Source organism: Mastomys coucha, unplaced genomic scaffold (assembly GCF_008632895.1).
Source record: "Mastomys coucha isolate ucsf_1 unplaced genomic scaffold, UCSF_Mcou_1 pScaffold11, whole genome shotgun sequence".
Taxonomy (NCBI): Eukaryota; Metazoa; Chordata; class Mammalia; order Rodentia; family Muridae; genus Mastomys; species Mastomys coucha.
In genome coordinates, this window is record NW_022196893.1 from 14,597,851 (window position 1) to 14,614,768 (window position 16,918).

General features: G+C 51.8%; 1 protein-coding gene across 4 annotated transcripts in view; it reads left to right on the forward strand.

Moving 5' to 3' along the window:
* Positions 1-16,918, forward strand: part of Mpped1 (metallophosphoesterase domain containing 1) — a 76,257-nt gene that overhangs the window by 11,600 nt on the left and 47,739 nt on the right. Inside the window, exons 2-3 of one of the 4 annotated variants that reach the window (XM_031351212.1) lie at positions 1,036-1,343; positions 7,898-8,079. The exons of 1 other annotated variant lie outside the window; for it this stretch is intronic. In XM_031351212.1, the coding sequence (XP_031207072.1) occupies positions 1,120-1,343; positions 7,898-8,079 (406 nt within the window). In that variant the 5' untranslated portion in view covers positions 1,036-1,119. Of the gene's footprint in view, positions 1-1,035; positions 1,344-7,897; positions 8,080-8,590; positions 8,631-16,918 lie in introns of those variants that run through there. 2 more of the 4 variants (XM_031351221.1, XM_031351241.1) reach the window with 2 other exon arrangements.

Here is a 16,918-nt window from a genome sequence, read left to right on the forward strand (position 1 = left end):
CCCCCCCCCAAAAAAAACAAACCAAAAACCAACCAACCAATCAACCAAACAAACAAAGCCCTCCCTTCAAGTCACTGCCTGCCCCCACAGTTAAAAAAATGACTATGAATAAGCATGCGGGAACCACGGTGTCAATAACCAGGCACAAACCCACCAGGACAGGATGCTGTCTTACTTGCTGGGTCTGTGCCTTCAGGCTCCACACAGCTGGCTCAGATCTGCTGCAGGGGAGTTTTAGTCCAATAAAATCACACCTTCCCACTGAAAGAAAAAGAAAGAAAAAAAAACCCAAACTATAGAATTCTCACTGTGATTAAGCGGGTTCATAAATTGACAGATCTGGGATTCCTGGGATCCTGATGGGGGCGGGGCACAGCATAAGGAGGGAGATTCTCTTACTTCAGCTCTCCCCCCGCACCCCCTTGGGGGCTACCACTCTGCCTCAGCCTAGGAATTGCATGCACGGCCACTGCTTGGAAATCCCCTTTCTCCGGGTGCATCTGAAAGACATCTTGAAGCTAAATTTATGTTGAAGGAGGAATTTTCACCCTGTGAAGTCCCCACCTGCATGGGCTTGCTGGGGTGTGGCTGTGTGGCTGTGTTTTGGGGATGATGTGGAGGGATCCTTCCTGTTCCTCATTTCTGCAAAATAAAAAATGTAACTTCCCTGTTTACAAAATACCAGCCATTGTCTGGTCCCCAGCTCAGCTACTCTGTAGGCTCCGAGAATCTTGTTGGAGGGGATAAAAATGTCTGAAGTATTTAAACATGTTGGACCATGCATGCATCCGTCCATGGCATCTCAGTTTTTTTCCCCCATGGTCCCCTCCCTCCGTTCTCTCTTCTTTTTTACCAAAGTATATTCATCAAACTGCTGAGATGGAAAGATTTGTAATGAGTTTTTGAGCTGTGTGCGACTGTGTTTTTCCCCCCTCGTCCCCCCCCACTCTCCCTCTTTCTAAATCTTCATCTGACATTAAATAAACCAAATCCCAAACAGATTAACTGTCGCATGGTTCTGCTCCATCTCTTCAGTCTGTTCGCAGGTCTGGAGGGGGACCCAGCAACGGTCGTGGTGGTGGCAGCGGTGGGAGATGCCCGGGAGGCCCACGGAGGTCCATGTGGCGCCCTAGGTGGGATGCTGGCATCCTGAAGGCTGAAGCCCTGGCCCTGCTCCCCTGTGGCCTGGGCATGGCGTTCTCTCAGTCTCACGTGATGGCCTCTCGCCGGCACCAACATGGCAGACTGATCATCGAGGTGGACGAGTACAGCTCCAATCCCACCCAGGCCTTCACCTTCTACAATATCAACCAGGGCCGCTTCCAGCCACCGCACGTGCAGATGTAAGTGCAGATGCCCAGGGACTGGTGGGTACAGGGATGTGGATGCCTCCTGGCTTCTGGTACACCCGCAAACACACACTCCAGGGCTTGTGGCCCCAAACCGCTCTGTGCTGTGGGACCACCTAGGCTGAAGTTGGGAGGGATGTGAGGGAAACCCCAGACTGGTGGCTCCAGGGACCCTGGTGGCCCTTCATCCTGTTTTATTGAACTTAGTAGATGCTTCAGAAATGTTTGAAAATGAGATGGTTGTATGGAGAGATCGAGGATTTGATCATGAAACCAGAAATTGTGAACCCCCAGGCTCCCTTTTTGGGGTGCAGATTAGAGGATTTACACAAGGCTGAATGTCCTGTTGAGGGCACACCCCCTCTTGGCCTTTGGGACCTAGCAGCCTGAGGCCTGTCTCAACCTGCTTGGGCTCTCTCTGTTGTTGGTAGGACTGGAAATGATACTAAAGTCCCTGATGCTGGACTTGAACCTGTCCTGTGGGAATGAGGGAGAACCCCGGGCCCTTAGACAGAGCAGCAGGGGCTAATATGTGCCTGTGTTTGCAGGTACACACATCTGTGAGTGTCTGGGCCCCAGAGCTGTCGCTCTGTGGGGCTACTGTGGAAGGTGCTTCTGCCTGGGTTGGGTAGACCTTGGCCTGAGAAAAAAGCCATGCGGATGGGACGATGGGAGAGGAGAGCTGAGGAGAGTCTGTCAATTTTGGGGTGTCCGGGAATGATCTTCTGGCTAAGAGGAGTCTACTGAGACTCTGAGGAAAGGGGATATTTGGGAAGGGGTACTAGGATTCCCTGAGCCAAGCAGAAGGAGAAGGGTGGAGTCACAGGGGATGGGATGAGGAGAGGGTGTCTGAAGATTTCAGAGGTGCCAGCTGGGTACAGGGCCTGTGTAGGAGGGCCTGGGTACAAGGCCTGGTGAAGGGCAGTGAGGGACTGATAGATGATTGAGAGATGGTGGCTGCTCCCATTTGACCAGGGGACAGTGGAGGCCAGCCCCCCCCCCCCCACACACACACCTTCATTTGTTTCTTTATTCAGGTTCCTTGGAAACAATTAGGCAGCTTGTTGATTAGAAACACAGACTGGTCTACCTGGGTAGGGCTCGTGTCTCCCAGTGACTCAGTTTCCCCAACTGAAAAGTGCTGTTTGCAGTGGTGTCGACTGTGCAATCCTCTCTGTGCTTCCGAGTCACGTGAGTGGCTGGTAGTCACGGGCTTAGCTTGACTCAGGCCTGGGAGTGAAGCTTGGTGCCTGAAGTGATCGGAGGCAGTTGCCTGCCCCTTGCTGGGCTTCAGGTATCTGCTGACAGAGAGAAGCAGGTCCTAAGAGCGTGTCAGTGTGGGACACCTGCAGCCGTAAAAGCCGAGGAGAAAAAGCATGACAGCTTTCTTGTTGTTTGGCGGGCATCTCCCTTGTGTGGACCTCTCCCCTTGGGCCTGCTCTATGGGATGCCTCTCCAGACAGGGAGGGTCCTGGCTTCCATGAGCAATGGAGCTGAAGGGCCACAGGGGTGTGGGCAGGGCTTAGGAAGGGGCTGCAAGGAGAAGTTTGAAAGTCTGGGTAGGCACAGGGCCCTGGGGCTACTGCCTTCCGTCCCTTCCATTCAGACTCTAGATCTGAAGTCCTCAGGCTGTTGGGGATTTCCCTGGCAAGTGGCCACTCTGCCTGCGGGAGAGGTATAGAGGATGATCGCTGCTCCCTGCCTAGTGATTTATCACTGCCATGGGCTTTGTCTCTGGGGTGAGAGAACGGTGGTCCTATTTAATAAATACACAATTTATATTTAATAATAACAGTGACAGTTCAACGTGGCCTCTGATTGAGCTGTATGATTTACTCAGCTGCTCCTGAGACCCTGCTGGTAACAGGTCTGCCTTTGCCTGAGTGATGACTGTCTGGAGCTGGGGCCTCTAGCTACGGAGCCTGGGACTGAGAAACCCCAGGGGCTTCTCGGGCGAGCACTCCAGGCATCAAGCCCCTGCATGCAGGGGTAACAGTGGGCAATGAAAGGGAGGGACGGTCTACTGGAGTCTGCCATGAAGCGTCTCAGGGTGGAGATAATTGGTGTTAAATGAACAGCTCTCCCCTCTGCCCTTTTGGGGTCACTGGAGACCCTTTAAATGTCACCTGGGCCCCTCAGGCAGTGCGGTGAGCTGGAGAATGTAGAGAAAGGAATGTGAGAGCTAGGCTGGGAGGAACCTTCTGTCCCTGTCCCTGCACTTGACTGGGTTCATACCTGATCCCCTCTGCAGAGGGACTTCTGAAGGGGAGCACACAGAGCCTGTTCACTAGCCAAGAGGAAGGGGGCTCAGCTTGGAACTGGGCAGGGGCCGGGGGCAAAGCAGGAGGAGAGAACTCAGCCCTGTCCTGCATGCCTGGGATACAGACAGAGCAGCTGCGTCTGCTTCCTGACCCTTCCTCCTGCCTCAGGTCTTGTGTGTGTCTGTATATGTGTGTGTGTGTGTGTGTGCATGTGTGTGTATAGGAATGTGTGTGCACGTGTGTACATGTGTGTGACCATACGTATATTCATGTGCATGTGTGCACATGTGTGTGATCATGTGCCTGAGTGTATGCATACAAGTTTATGCAAGTGTATGCATATATATATGCATATCTATACATGTGTGCCTGTGTGCATGTGTGTGTGTATACATGGAGGCCAGAGGTCATCCTCAGGTGTGTCTCCTCACGAGCTGTCTACCTGGATTTTGGAGGCCTGGATCTTACCACTAAAGCTAAATCCAGCCTGCCTCGACCTTCCCAGTGCTGGGATTATAGGCATGCACGTCTGCCCACTTCTCCTTTGGGTCCTGGGATTGAACTCAGAGTCTTCTGCTTCTGAGGCAAATGTTTTCCTGGCTGAGTCATCTCCGCAGCCCTACCCTCAGATCTTTGCCTAGGCTGTTTCCTGGCTGGTCTAGCTCTCGACCCTGCACACTCTGTAGACATCCTTCTGTCTATCACTCTCCAGGAAAATCTTCTTCAAAGCTCCTGGCCCTGTCACAGAGGTAGGCGCTCTTTCCTAGGCGGGCTTGGTTCCTGGGCATCTCTGCCCCTGCTTGTGCCTGGGCCCTAGTACAGCCAATGGGAAGAAGGAAGGAAATGGGAGGGAGGATGTGTCCAGGAAGAGCCCTGGGGATCTAGAAGGGCCTGCAGCTCAGAGGTGTTACAGCATTGAGAGAAGCAGAGTGCACCATCCCAGCTGGAAGGACCAGCTAGCTGAAGGCTGGGAGGCAGCAGAAAGTATAGGCCAAAGGATGTACGTGAGCAGGGAAGCCAGGCCACCTTGGAACCTGCCCGTCTCAGGCAGAGCACCACTCATGGCCTGTCCTAGTCTCCCGGCTTCTCATTTTCAGAATCCTCAAGCAACACAGCCGGTTCCCAATCCCATGGCTGCATGCATTAGAGGAACCTCAGACTTCGGAGCCCCATGTTTCTCTGGGGCAACTGAGGGGCAACACATCTCTTATGAGGCCTTTGTGGGTGCTTGACACTAGGCATGTGCTGTCCAGGGATGGCTTTGGGGAAAAGAGCTGAAGATACTTTACCCTCTGAAGGATCTCCCTAACCCCCTGAAACCAGGGTCCATGGCTAAAACTGTGGGTGAAATAGCCTTTCCCTGAGCCTCAGTTTTGTCATCTGTAAAGTGGGAGACACCAGCAAGACACTGAGAAGAGGGTTACAAGAAGGAGAAGAGAGCAAATGCAGAGACGGTCTGTGCTGAGCTCCCAGACACTGGGAGTGAAGCTTGCTCTCTTTTCTTTCAAGGTTGGGCAAACAGCTTTGCTGCAGAACTGAGCTGGGGAAGGAGGTTTTAACTCGCTCTCTGGGGATCTCTAGGCTTCTGTCTTCACTGTGCTCAGAAGCCTCGGGGTGCAGGGAAATAAGGTAAAGTTAATTAAAGAGCTCCGGCTCCCATAGCCGTCCCTGTTGATGAGAGCCCTCGGCTGCCTGGTGGCCAGGTCGCCTTCTAAGGAGACTGCTGGATCCCACCGTGCTCCCAGTGTCTTCCCTCTCCTTCCTCTTGATCTTTTTGAGGTGCTCCCTATAACTTTATGTCATCTATAAAGTGTGTGTGTGTGTGTGTTGTATATGTGTATGTGTGTGGTGTATATATGGGCATGTAAGTATATGGTATATATGTGCATGTGTGTCTGGTGTACATGTGTGCATGTATGTGTGGTATGTGTGTGTATATGTGTATGTGTGTGGTATGTGTGCATGGTGTGTGGTGTATATGTGTGCATGTAAGTATATGGTTTGTATATGCATATGTGTGTAATGTACATGAGTGCATATATGTGTGTATATGTGTGGTGTATGTGTATGTGTGTGGTGTGTGTATATGTGGTGTGTGTGCATGTGTGTGTGTGGTGTGTGTGTGTGTGTGTGTGTGTGCATGTGTGCATGGGTGATGGGTGGGAGAACCAATGGATCTTTTTGGTTTGCCCAAGTTCCTATGTCCTCCAGTAGTCCAGTGCTGATTTGTTGCCTGTGGTCCAGCCAGCATGTCAGGGTGAGCAGAGAGCACAGGTGGAAACTCCCCCGCCCCAGCCTGTTAGACTGCCTGGGAGAGAAGATGCTGAGTCCCAGAGGACACAGGGAAGGCGAGAATTGCAGGGAGGTTTCCCTTCTAGAGCTGTTCCTACACTGCCTCCTTCTGGAAGCTCGCAGGAACCCAGAACAGTGATGATTTTCTCTGATCCTCAGCCCTTCTATTGCCCATCACAGCTGGGAACCACAGGGTCACATTCTAGTCAAATCGGTAGCTCCTGGTGGGCAGGATCCTTATTGTTCATCCCTCTGGCCCTCATTGGGCTTGGGAGTGGGCTCCAATTAGATCCTCAGGACTTGTGCTAATTGAACGCAGGATGTGTGGATGGAGAGAGGAGACGAGGGTCCAGCGCCACCCCAGTGCCTTCCCGGCCACCCACTACTGGACTCATTTGGAAAATTTCTCAGTCTTCCCAGTCAGCTTAGCTCCAAGCTACTGGGGCTTTGTCTAGGCTTAACAACCCCCAGAGGGGACCAAGGGTGCTTCCTCCTGTGGTGCCTGAGGGGTGGGGAGAGGCTGGTGTGCTTCCTCCACTGCTGCAGATCCAACAGGAGGATGCAGCGTGCACATTAGCATGCTGACCCATGTCTCTCATAAGGTGTTAATTAAATTTCTTCGAAGTATATTGTCTGAAAAAAAAAAGGATAATTAGAAAGATGTCTTTAAAAGTATTTATGTAACTGATACGGTACTGCTTTTGGTTTGACGCATAATTAGATTTAAACACGACTCCTCCAGCGGCATACTCGTTTGGAGAGAGCTGCTTGTTGAAATGTCATCGTGTTGTTTTTAAGCGTTGTGAGCCTGGTGAAGTCACCAGGATGTGTATATGCTCTGTGAAGAATATGGGATGAGAGGCTTATGGTGGGGTCCTCAGCCAGCTGCGGGGGGCTCCTGGGAACAGGGATGGGGCTTATGCTATGCTCTTTTCATTTCTGGAATGTTCTAGCTCAGGTGCAAACCCGGCCATGGGTTCTGCTTGTGTCTAAGTGACAGTGGCCAAGCTGGGTTCAGGGACCTGGTTTTCTGACTCCAGGGGTCTTGTCTTGCACAATCCCAGAAGGCTCTTGGTATCAAAATGACCAAAACTGTCACATCTTTTGGGGCCCCTCTGCTGCTATGCTCCTTGGGGATGTGGCTTCTGCATCTTTTGCACTATGCTGAGTGCTGAACTCAGGACCAGTTTTCTTGAATGGATCGGGGATTTCAGGCTACACAGTATCAGCCGGGCAATAGTGCCTCCAGGGGGTGAAAGATGGTTTTGAGATGTTGAAAAAAAAATCTGACTTCTAGCCAAAGCTGAGACAGCTAGCACAGGAGACAGAGTGTTTCTGTAGTGAAAGCTCCACAGGTCCAGACGTGAGCAAAGCTGGGAAATGCTGCATTCGTCCAGAACATCGCGGCTGTAATTGTAAACACTGTATGTGGGCAAGATGATCAGATACTCATGGCCGTCCTCTGAGGTTCCCACGTTGCTATGACAAAAATACCCCCTAAACCCCCCAAACAAACAAACCAACAATAAAATACAAAAGAAAAAATACAGACGCAGCTTAAAGCAAGAAGGGTTTGGTCTTGGCTCACGGTTCGAGGATACAGTCTGTCATGGCTTGGGAAGCAGGACGGCAGGACTGTGCCTGATGTCAGATGACCGCCGCTGCTCACCTCTCCTATTTAAAACTCATTCTGGAACTCCAATGGTGTCCCTTCCATTCAGGGTGAAACCTTTCGAGGAAACATCCTCATAGACACTCCTAGGCCTGAGTTTCTATGGTGATCCAAAATCCCACCCAGCAGACACCATGGGACAGGGGGAAGCTGAGGCGCAGGAGACGAGGACATGTTGCTGGGTCCTCTAGAAAGCTCATGTTCAGTTGGACACTGATTTGATGGGATGAGGAGCATGGAAGGGCTGTATTCCGGAGACCCAGCACTCCGCAGGATCACAGCCCCATGACCCCAGTAACCTGCGGCATCCTCTCTCCCTGCAGGGTGGACCCAGTGCCTCACGATGCCCCAAAGCCGCCTGGCTACACACGCTTTGTCTGTGTTTCCGACACCCACTCGAGGACAGATCCCATCCAGATGCCCTATGGCGATGTGCTGATCCACGCTGGAGACTTCACGGAACTGGGGCTCCCAAGCGAGGTGAAGAAGTTCAATGAATGGCTGGGTAGGTCTTGCCTGCTGAGTGCACTTGGTGTGCCTGTGAGGATGTGGTATCTGGAGCTGCCCTCTCCTAGGAGCATGTCATCCCTGCCCTGCCCTGCACTTTCTGGGCCTGGGCCTGTCCACCACCTTGGGGAGCCTTCCCTGCCTTCTCAGACTGGGTCTTGCACCTTTCACCCATCCCACTTGGGGCCTCCCTTTCCAACACTGATCTTGATTGTGACTTCTTTGTTAGGTTTTGGTCTCGGAGACCCTCCCAAAGGGGCTCGGCTCCCATATGTGTGGTCCACCTGTGTGTTTAGTCCTGAGTGCCTGGCCTAGGCGTTCACAAAGCGAATGAATGAATGAATGAATGAATGAATGGCAGAGCTGGTGAGAAGTGAATGGCTTTCTGGGAACAGTGATGCCGGGAAGGTCCTCCACTCGTATGCTTGTGGTTCAGCCTCCAGTGAGAATAGCCCTCTACTCTGTGGCCCCATGCAGGTATATACACCTGAGGTGGTTCTTTTTGTGGGCAGCAGCTGGTGTAGGCGGCAGCAGAGCCTGACCCCACAGGTAATGGTGGGCGTGGCTTTGTCTGGGTGCTGAGAGAAACCAGCATGTTCCTCTCTCAACACCTAAGGAAGGGTATTTGCATGTTCTGGAATCTGTGGGAAAGTCACAGTGAGGTGGCTCTGTGTCTGCCTTGGGGAGGGGTGGGCAGATGGATGGCTCCTGGGTAGCCTGGCGCCCAGGCCTGCCGTCCTGGAGAGGAGACGGAGATATGTTGATCCTCCATGAGAAGCTCCCCGGTGGCTGCGGCTGCCAGGCTTTGCAGTCCTTTGCAGTCCCCGGGTATGCCACCGTGCAGCTGGCTGGGAGCTGTGGCGCAGAGGGCCAGCCATGAGGTGGGTAGCTGCAGCGAGCGAGAGGCCTGGCTCTGCCAGGGGAAACAAATATTTACAAGCAAGGCTTTGCTTCCACTTGGCAAGCTTGGCATTTTAAATATTGATTTTTCAAATGGGAAATTTTAATCCAGCCTCATTTGGGCTGGAACACATGAAGGCTAGGGTAGGGGAGTGTGCAGCCAAGGCCAACGACAGCCAGGTGTCTCCCTGGCCACACTCTGGACTGCCTTCCTCAGGGTGCTTTATGCCCAGGGGAGTTCTTTATCTCTTTTGCTATGAGTGACAAAAGATGAGAGGCTCCATTTGGCTGGGTGAGGGTCACCACAGGCCAGACACTTGCCATGTGCCAGGCCTTGTGTGGCAGGCTCTTTTTAACTCTCTGCCTTGGTGAAATGTGGCTCCTGCTGGGACAAGAGAGACTTCCAAGGGCTTGGAGAATCAGACTGGGAGGTAGTTGAGTGCATGCACGTGTCCATGTGTGTGTGTGTGTATGTGTGTGCGTGTCCGTGTGTCCGTGTCCCATGTGTCCATGTCCATGTCCGTGTGTGTGTGTCCATGTGTGTGTCTGTGTGTGTTCGTGTCCGTGTGTGTGTGTGTGTGTGTGTGTGTGTGTATGTGTGTGCATGTCTGTGTGTCCGTGTCCCATGTGTCCATGTCCATGTCCGCGTGTATGTGTCCATGTGTGTGTGTGTGTGTATGTCCATGTGTGTATGTGTGTGTGTGTGTGTATGTCCGTGCCCAAGTGTGTGTGTCCATGTGTGTGTCCGTGTCTGTGTGTGTGTGTATGTCCATGTGTGTATGTGTGTGTGTGCGTGTGTATGTGTGAGCACCCATGCAGAGTGCATGTGTATCCCCATGGCTTTCCAAAGGCAGATCTGAATAGTGAGTCAGGATGGCAGTGTCATGGGCAGAAACTTGGGAAGGTTCCAGAAGTGCCAACTGGGTGGCAGGATCAGGAGATTTCCTTCTTCATGGCCTTGCTTTCTCTGAGTTCCTTAAGGGGAGCGAGTGCTATTCTGTAGCGGATAAAGTCAGAGCTGCCGGCTCCGAGGGGACCTGGTCTTCCTGGGGACTGGTGCCATGTGTCTATCCGAGAGGGATGGGTGGGCAGCAATGGCAAGAGTCCCCCCTAGCTATTCAGCCATCCCAACGTACCCAGGAGCTTTTCTCAGCCTGCAGGCTGTGCCACCTCCCACATCCTGGGCCTGAAGCCCAGGCAGTGTCTTCCCCACCTTGCTGGTCTCAGGGAGAGATGTGAAGTTCCATTCCAGGCCAGTTCCTGATGGATGGATGGATGGATGGGATGGGTGGATGGATGGATGGATGGGTGGATGGATGGATGGATGGGTGGATGGATGGATGGATGGATGGATGGATGGATGGATGGATGCGTGGATGGATGGATGGATGGATGGATGGATGGATGGATGGATGCGTGGATGGATGGATGGATGGATGGATGCGTGGATGGATGGATGGATGGATGGATGGATGGATGGATGGATGCGTGGATGGATGGATGGATGGATGGATGGATGGATGGATGGATGGATGAGAGGTGTGAAAGCTAGCACAGAGCCTCAGTGAGACAGGATGTCTGCGTCAGGACAGGGATCCATCCATCAGTGTTCTTGGAGCCATGGGCAGCAGTGCTGTGTTTCTCATGTGACTGTCCCAGTCAGAAGTTAAGAAATGACTGAGGACAATGCCTGAGGCAATGCAGTGATCAGCAGACAGCACAGAGTCCTCTCCCTCCCCAAGGCTGGCTTGGTTAAGAGTTCCCTGGGTGGGGACACCAGGGGATTCCTACTGCAAAGATGCCAGCTCATAGTTGGGCTGCCCACGACTGCCTCCTGGCCCCTGCCTGGCGGCACATGGCCTTCATTCCCATTTGCAGCTTCAGGTCTCAGCCTTTGCACACCCTGTAGTGTGCAGCTCCTTCCTTCCCATCCCTCTCTAGTCTCTGCTCTGTACCTGGCACCTGACTGACACTCCTGCAGAGTTCTCCCTCCTGTGTCCTGGGCCCCCTCCGCTTCTTTGTCATTTCGTTTGGTCCCCATCCTGATCCATGAATTGTGTGCGTGTGTGTTTCCTTTGTTCTTCCCTCTCAACCACAGACAGTGCCCCAGCTCTTATCCCACGGAGACCAGTGGGCTACCTCCAGCTTTCTCCAGAGTCGATGGATAGTTCAGGTTGCCCCAGACCCCTCCTCACGGGCATCACTAGGCCTTCAGGCTGGTCTTCACTTTCCAGAGCTCTGCCCCACCCCCACGCCTTGTGGAGCAAGCGATGTAACTATGTAACTATGGCTGGTGGCCGCCTATCTGGATCCTGTCTGGATGCCTATCCAGGAGCCTATCTGGATGTCAGATGTTACCTGTCCTCTTGGCCCGCTGGCTTTCTCCACTCACCTGCTGAGAGGGGGTGGTGCTGGGTGAGCCAGCTCACCTGGCTCTTGTTCATCCTGTGGGCCCCTGAAGGCCTGAAGATGGAGACCAGGCTAGCTCAGCCAAGACGGCTTAGCTTTGAGCATGGAAGAAAGTCAGGATGAGGTTTGTGGAGGGCATGATGAACCAGCTGATTTAGTCGCTCGGCTTCGGGCAAAGGAGGAAGACTGGGAGGGCGGGGGCTTAATGGAGTGTTTAGAAGTTATAATTAACTTTTCCTGGCACCCTGGCATAGAACGATAGAGAAGACAATATAAAAGGGGGCCAAGGATTTAGTTAAATAGAGCTCAGTCTTCTGCAAGGAAACCCTTAATTAAAATCTGCGAGGGAGGAAGTGGGGGGCTGGTGGGAGGAAGTATAGATCTATTGCAAACCCGGGGCTGGATCTCGCCTGATGCTGCTGACTGTGCTGGAGGCCCGAGGCCGGCACGATTGATTTACCTCTTTGTAGTTCAAGTGGGTGAGGAGCAGGAAGGTTGGCCCTGCCAGCCCCCTGCAGAGTGGACACAGCTCATAGGCTACACATTCTGATTATTCCTGTTGGAAAAGACATCTTCGATGCTGCTGTAGTTGGGTGGTCCTCTTCAGCCACCTTTCCCTCACCCCTGATTGGCTATCTCTCCCTCACCTCTTGGACTTGGATGGGAGGGGCTCCATAGCTCACAGCTTCTTGACCCCAGAAGTTGGGCAGATTTCCACTTCTATCTGACTCCTTTAGTTCTTGACTTCTTATCTATCCTCTCTGCATCTCCACTCCCGAGAGTGCTTCTCATCTGCGTGTGCATCTGGCCCCAACTCCAGCATCAGGCCCTCATCCTCTCCACTCCCACAATGACTGCCTGGATGTACTTTCTGGCCACTTTGGTCCAGTGGCCTGGGGGCATCTGCACTCTGGCTCTGGTCGGTCGTGGAGGTAGACAGGGCAGTAACTGCCTACGTGGTAGCATAGGGTGGGAGGGGTGGGATAGGCTCCCAGTGCTGGGGTGTCAGGATGGGTAGGCCTTATGCATACATCAAGACCCAGAGAACTTGAAGTCAGGGCTTGGGGCCACTTCTACTCTCAGCAGCTGGTTGGCCACCCCCAGTCCATGTCAATCAAATGAGAGCCCTGAACCTTGGTTATGGGACTAGAATTTCCAGGTTCCATCCACCCCAGTGCAGTTGGGGTCCACAAGTCTTGTGGTGTCATGGCCCCAGCATAGGTTAGTGGAGGGGTCTGCCTCTCCCACCTCGCTGTGGAGACAGACAGGGGTCTTCATTCAGCCCAGTGGATACATCTCTGTGCTCCCTGACATGAAGATTCTATGACAGTCTTCCTTTTCATAGGTTGTGACCTTTTCTGAGGTTGTGACAGCTAACGCAGTGAGAGGGTGGGACCACTTAGTAACCGACAGAGGAAAACTCCAGTCAACTCACAGAGTGGGGTGTTAGCTGACTGAGGTGGGAGCTGCCTAGAAAGACCCTGTAGGAGGGGCTTGAGCTGAGAAAGATTGAGCCGTGAACTTCCTGCTGCTGGGAGAGGCTGGGAGCCCAGGTGCAGGCCGCTAGCCTCAGCCTCTGAAGTTAAACCTTAGCTTCACTGAGGTCACCAAGAGCTCTGAGGGAGGGACAGGCCACACTGTGTTCGGGATCTCCACTGGCTGCAGGGTAGAGAATGAGTACAACATAGGAGATGGAGGCTGCTGGACCTGAGAGGTTGCAGTTAATGTTGGCCAGAGGCCATGGTGGCTCAGGCTGACCCAGCAGTACAGAGGCCCAGGGGCAGGGAGGAGAAACCAGCAGGGCCATTGCCTAAAGGTGTCAGATGAGGAGACTGATGTTCAGTCCTCACAGCGTCCAGCAAGGACCATTGGGCAGATGCACATTAAGAGGATACGAAGATGAGATAACATTTCTGTGGGGACACCTTAGTTAAAAAAATAAAATCTAAGCACGGTATGGTTTCGGACTCACAGCAGATGCTGGCATAAGCCTGCTCAAGATCAAGCTAGTCAGCACTCCAGCGGGGGCAGGGTTCCTAAGGCCCCTGTCCGGATGAGGAGCCATTTGGCAATTGCAGGGGGGTGGGCAAGGGAGAGTCATTTTTCTTTAGGGCATGCCCGCTGATAGGTGGTAGTCAATCCAGTAGATGGCCCTACTATGTGCATCCGGATAGCACTAACTGAACACAGAGGGATAACGAGAAAGCAAGCAAGTAAGCAAACAAGACACACAGACAGACAGACAGGCAGACAGACAGACAGACAGATGGGGAGAGAGAGAAAGGGGACACAACATTGAGCCTAGGGGAATGGTAGTGGAGCAATAGGGGAGGTATCATTAAAATATATTTTATACCTATATAAAGCTCTCAAAGAATAAATTTTTAAAAAATCAACAAAAATAGCCAATGTACCATCTTTTCTTCCTGAAAGCTAACAATAGATATTGTTGAGCATGTGCATTTGTGGGAAATTGGATTCTAGTTCATTCTATCATTCTACTACCCACTACGTCAGTATTCAGACATTTTCAGGAGCCAAGACTCAGGACTGAATATTACAGTTTGTTGTAGTTCCCTCTTGTCACTCTTGTTTCTTGCTTATTTATTTAATTTGCTTTTTTTTTTTAGGCTTAAAAAAATGTCACTCTACTTTGTCATATGAGATCATTTTTGTAAAAGTGTGTAACATGCTTTTACTCACCCCTTATTTAAAACACTTACTTTCTGCATAGAGGGATTTCTGTGAGGTCACAGACAACTTTGTGGGGTTGGTTTTCCCTCGCTACCTTTCTGTGGGTTCTGGGGATCAAAGTCAAGTTGCCAGGTTGGCATGGCCAATGTCCCAGCCCCATGAACCATCACAGTGACCTCTCTCTTTACCACTGTGGCCTGGCATCCTATCTAGTAGCCCTTCGGTCAGACTTTGTCCGACAGGGCTTCCGATGGAGCCACCGTCAGATGGAGCCACCATCACCAGAGAGGGTAACCGGTGGGCGGGGTCAGTATAGACCACTAGAGCATGCCTCGTGCTGTAGGGGTTGGGATTCACTTAAAAAATAATTTTCTATATTCTCTATTAAAAAAAAAAAACTTACAAAGCCAAACTGTGTTTTAGGGGCTAAAAGGGAGAAAATTAACTTCTAATAAAGACGAAAGAGCTGAGATTGGAGGTTGTAGTGGGCAGTTTTGGCTAGCCATAATTACAGTATTTTCATGTTAATGCACGAGCCCCTTGAAAGGTGTGCTTAAGTGCTAATTGCCTATTTACAACAGAATGGTTTCTCAAATGAAATGAGACCTGCTAGGGTGTGTGTGTGTGTGTGTGTGTGTGTGTGTGTGTGTGTGTGTAGTGTGGTCCACTGTGGTACATTTTGTTTTTTTTTAAGGACCATAATCTAAACTATCTCTCTTTAAATAACAGCAACAACAACAATAATAAAAATATAGTTTAAACAAGACAATTGTTTTCCTCTAAAAGCTCCGGACTCCCCAGCAGTTCTTGTATGGTTTAGGGTTTAGTTTTTGCTTATCTGTATCCCATCTTATGTCACAGGTTTTAGGATGTCTTACGAAGCCAATAATGGTATACTAAAAGCACTTCAGTGTTCACGATGATTTAAAAATGAGCACCTGAAATCTGAAGTATCAGCCCCTGGGCTGCATGGGCTGTGGGAGTGGATATTGGGGTTTGAGCTTCCTGGGGCCCACTGTGGAAATGGAGCTGTGCCGATCAATGCCCACCCGTGCGATGTCTCTTCCCACTGGCACTTCTCATTTAGCTCTGGGTTCACCTCCAGGGTTCTACCATGTCTTTCCCTGTGGGAGGATCTTGGCAAAGGATTTTATGTTTGGATAACCACAAAAGTTTGTTTAGTGTTTTCTAGTATATAAAACATGTCCCTTTCTGTCACTCATTTTGAGCTTTCTGTCCCCACACCACCCCCGCTTTCTTTTGGACTGATCGAAGTCCCCCCCCCCCGCCCTCTACTGGTCTGGTAATTCTTTTCTACTGCATCTACTTGGTTACTCATAACATCTTTACCTCCTATGATAGCAAAATCAATCAATGGCCTGCCCTGTCTCTGCCTGCCTCCTGTCACGCCCCTCCTGCCTCCTCCTTGCCACTCTCTCACAGGCATGCTGCCCCATTTCTGCCCCCCTCCTGTCACGCCCCTCCTGCCTCCTCCTTGCCACTCTCTCACAGGCATCTTTGCTGCCCAGAGACTCCACTTCTTGGCTGTTTTGCAGCCCATCCTGATGGTCACCCTTGGTACTCATTTTCCAGTTTGCAGGGTCTGTAACTTGGTAGGAATTAGCCAAGCACCTTGTCTGGGCTTGACTCCAGACACTGGGAATTCATTGGTGAGTCTCTGTGAAGCCAACGGAGAGGGCAGAGAGAGCCTGCATACCCAGAGATGTGAGAGGGCAAGGTGGTCTGGAGCAGAGAGTAGCAGGAGAGGCTAGGACCCTTTTAGGTGAAGGCAGAACAGAGATATGAGTGGGTGGAGCCTGTACTGACCCTGTCCTGGCACATTCTGGGCAGAGCAGCTGCTCTGAGTGGGCAGATACAAGGACTGGAAGATCCACTGAGTGGCTGAGGGAACACCTGGGGAAACCAAGGCCCAGGGAGGGTGGATGAAGTCCAGGAAGTGAGGGCTTCAGGCAGGAGGCACTTTGTTGGGCTTAGGCATTGGATAGTGTTAAGACTGTGTATGTGGAAGGGTAGGCCCAGGCTTTCTAGCTTGAACAGGTTGTGGGGCAGCTGGGATCCTAAGGGATCCAAAGCTTCTACACACTGGTGGCCATGTTTCTATTCCATCCCATCTATGCACACCTCCCTCACTCCACAGTTTGTGCTAGATTCTGAGGGATACAGTGGCAGGAACTGACTGAGACTCCTGCCCACCCCAGAGACATTAAGACAAGAGGACAAGGAGACCAGAGAGTGAGGAGACAGAGGATGGTGATGCTGGGACCAGGTTGGACCATTCTGGCTTAAGACCCAGCTCCTCTGCCTCCTGCATGGGGGACAGGTGACTGTCCTCTGCAGGGATTAAGTGTGCTGTCTTTCTGGGTGGAGGACACAGGGCGATCGTGACATGTGGTCTGGCCTTCCCTCTCACTTCAGGTTCATCTGAACTTGTTAACTCTTGGTCAGGGAGTATGTGTTAATGTTTTCTCATGACTCTGACAAAAATACCTGACAAACCTAGCTCCAGGGAGGATGATTTCATTCTGGCTCACACTTCCAGAACACAATCCATCCAGCAGGGAAGGCAGGGTGGCTGGCATGTGAGGCATCTGGTCATGCCATGTCCACACTCAAGAAGCAGAGATGAATGCTGGTGCTCAGTTTGCTTTCCCCTCAACCCTCCAGGTTGGGACTCTGTCCTAGGGAATGGTGCTGCCCAGCCTAGGGAATGGTGCTGCCCAGCCTAGAGAATGGTGCTGCCCAGCCTAGGGAATGATACTGCCCAGCCTAGGGAATGGTGCTGCCCAGCCTAGGGAATGGTGCTGCCCAGCCTA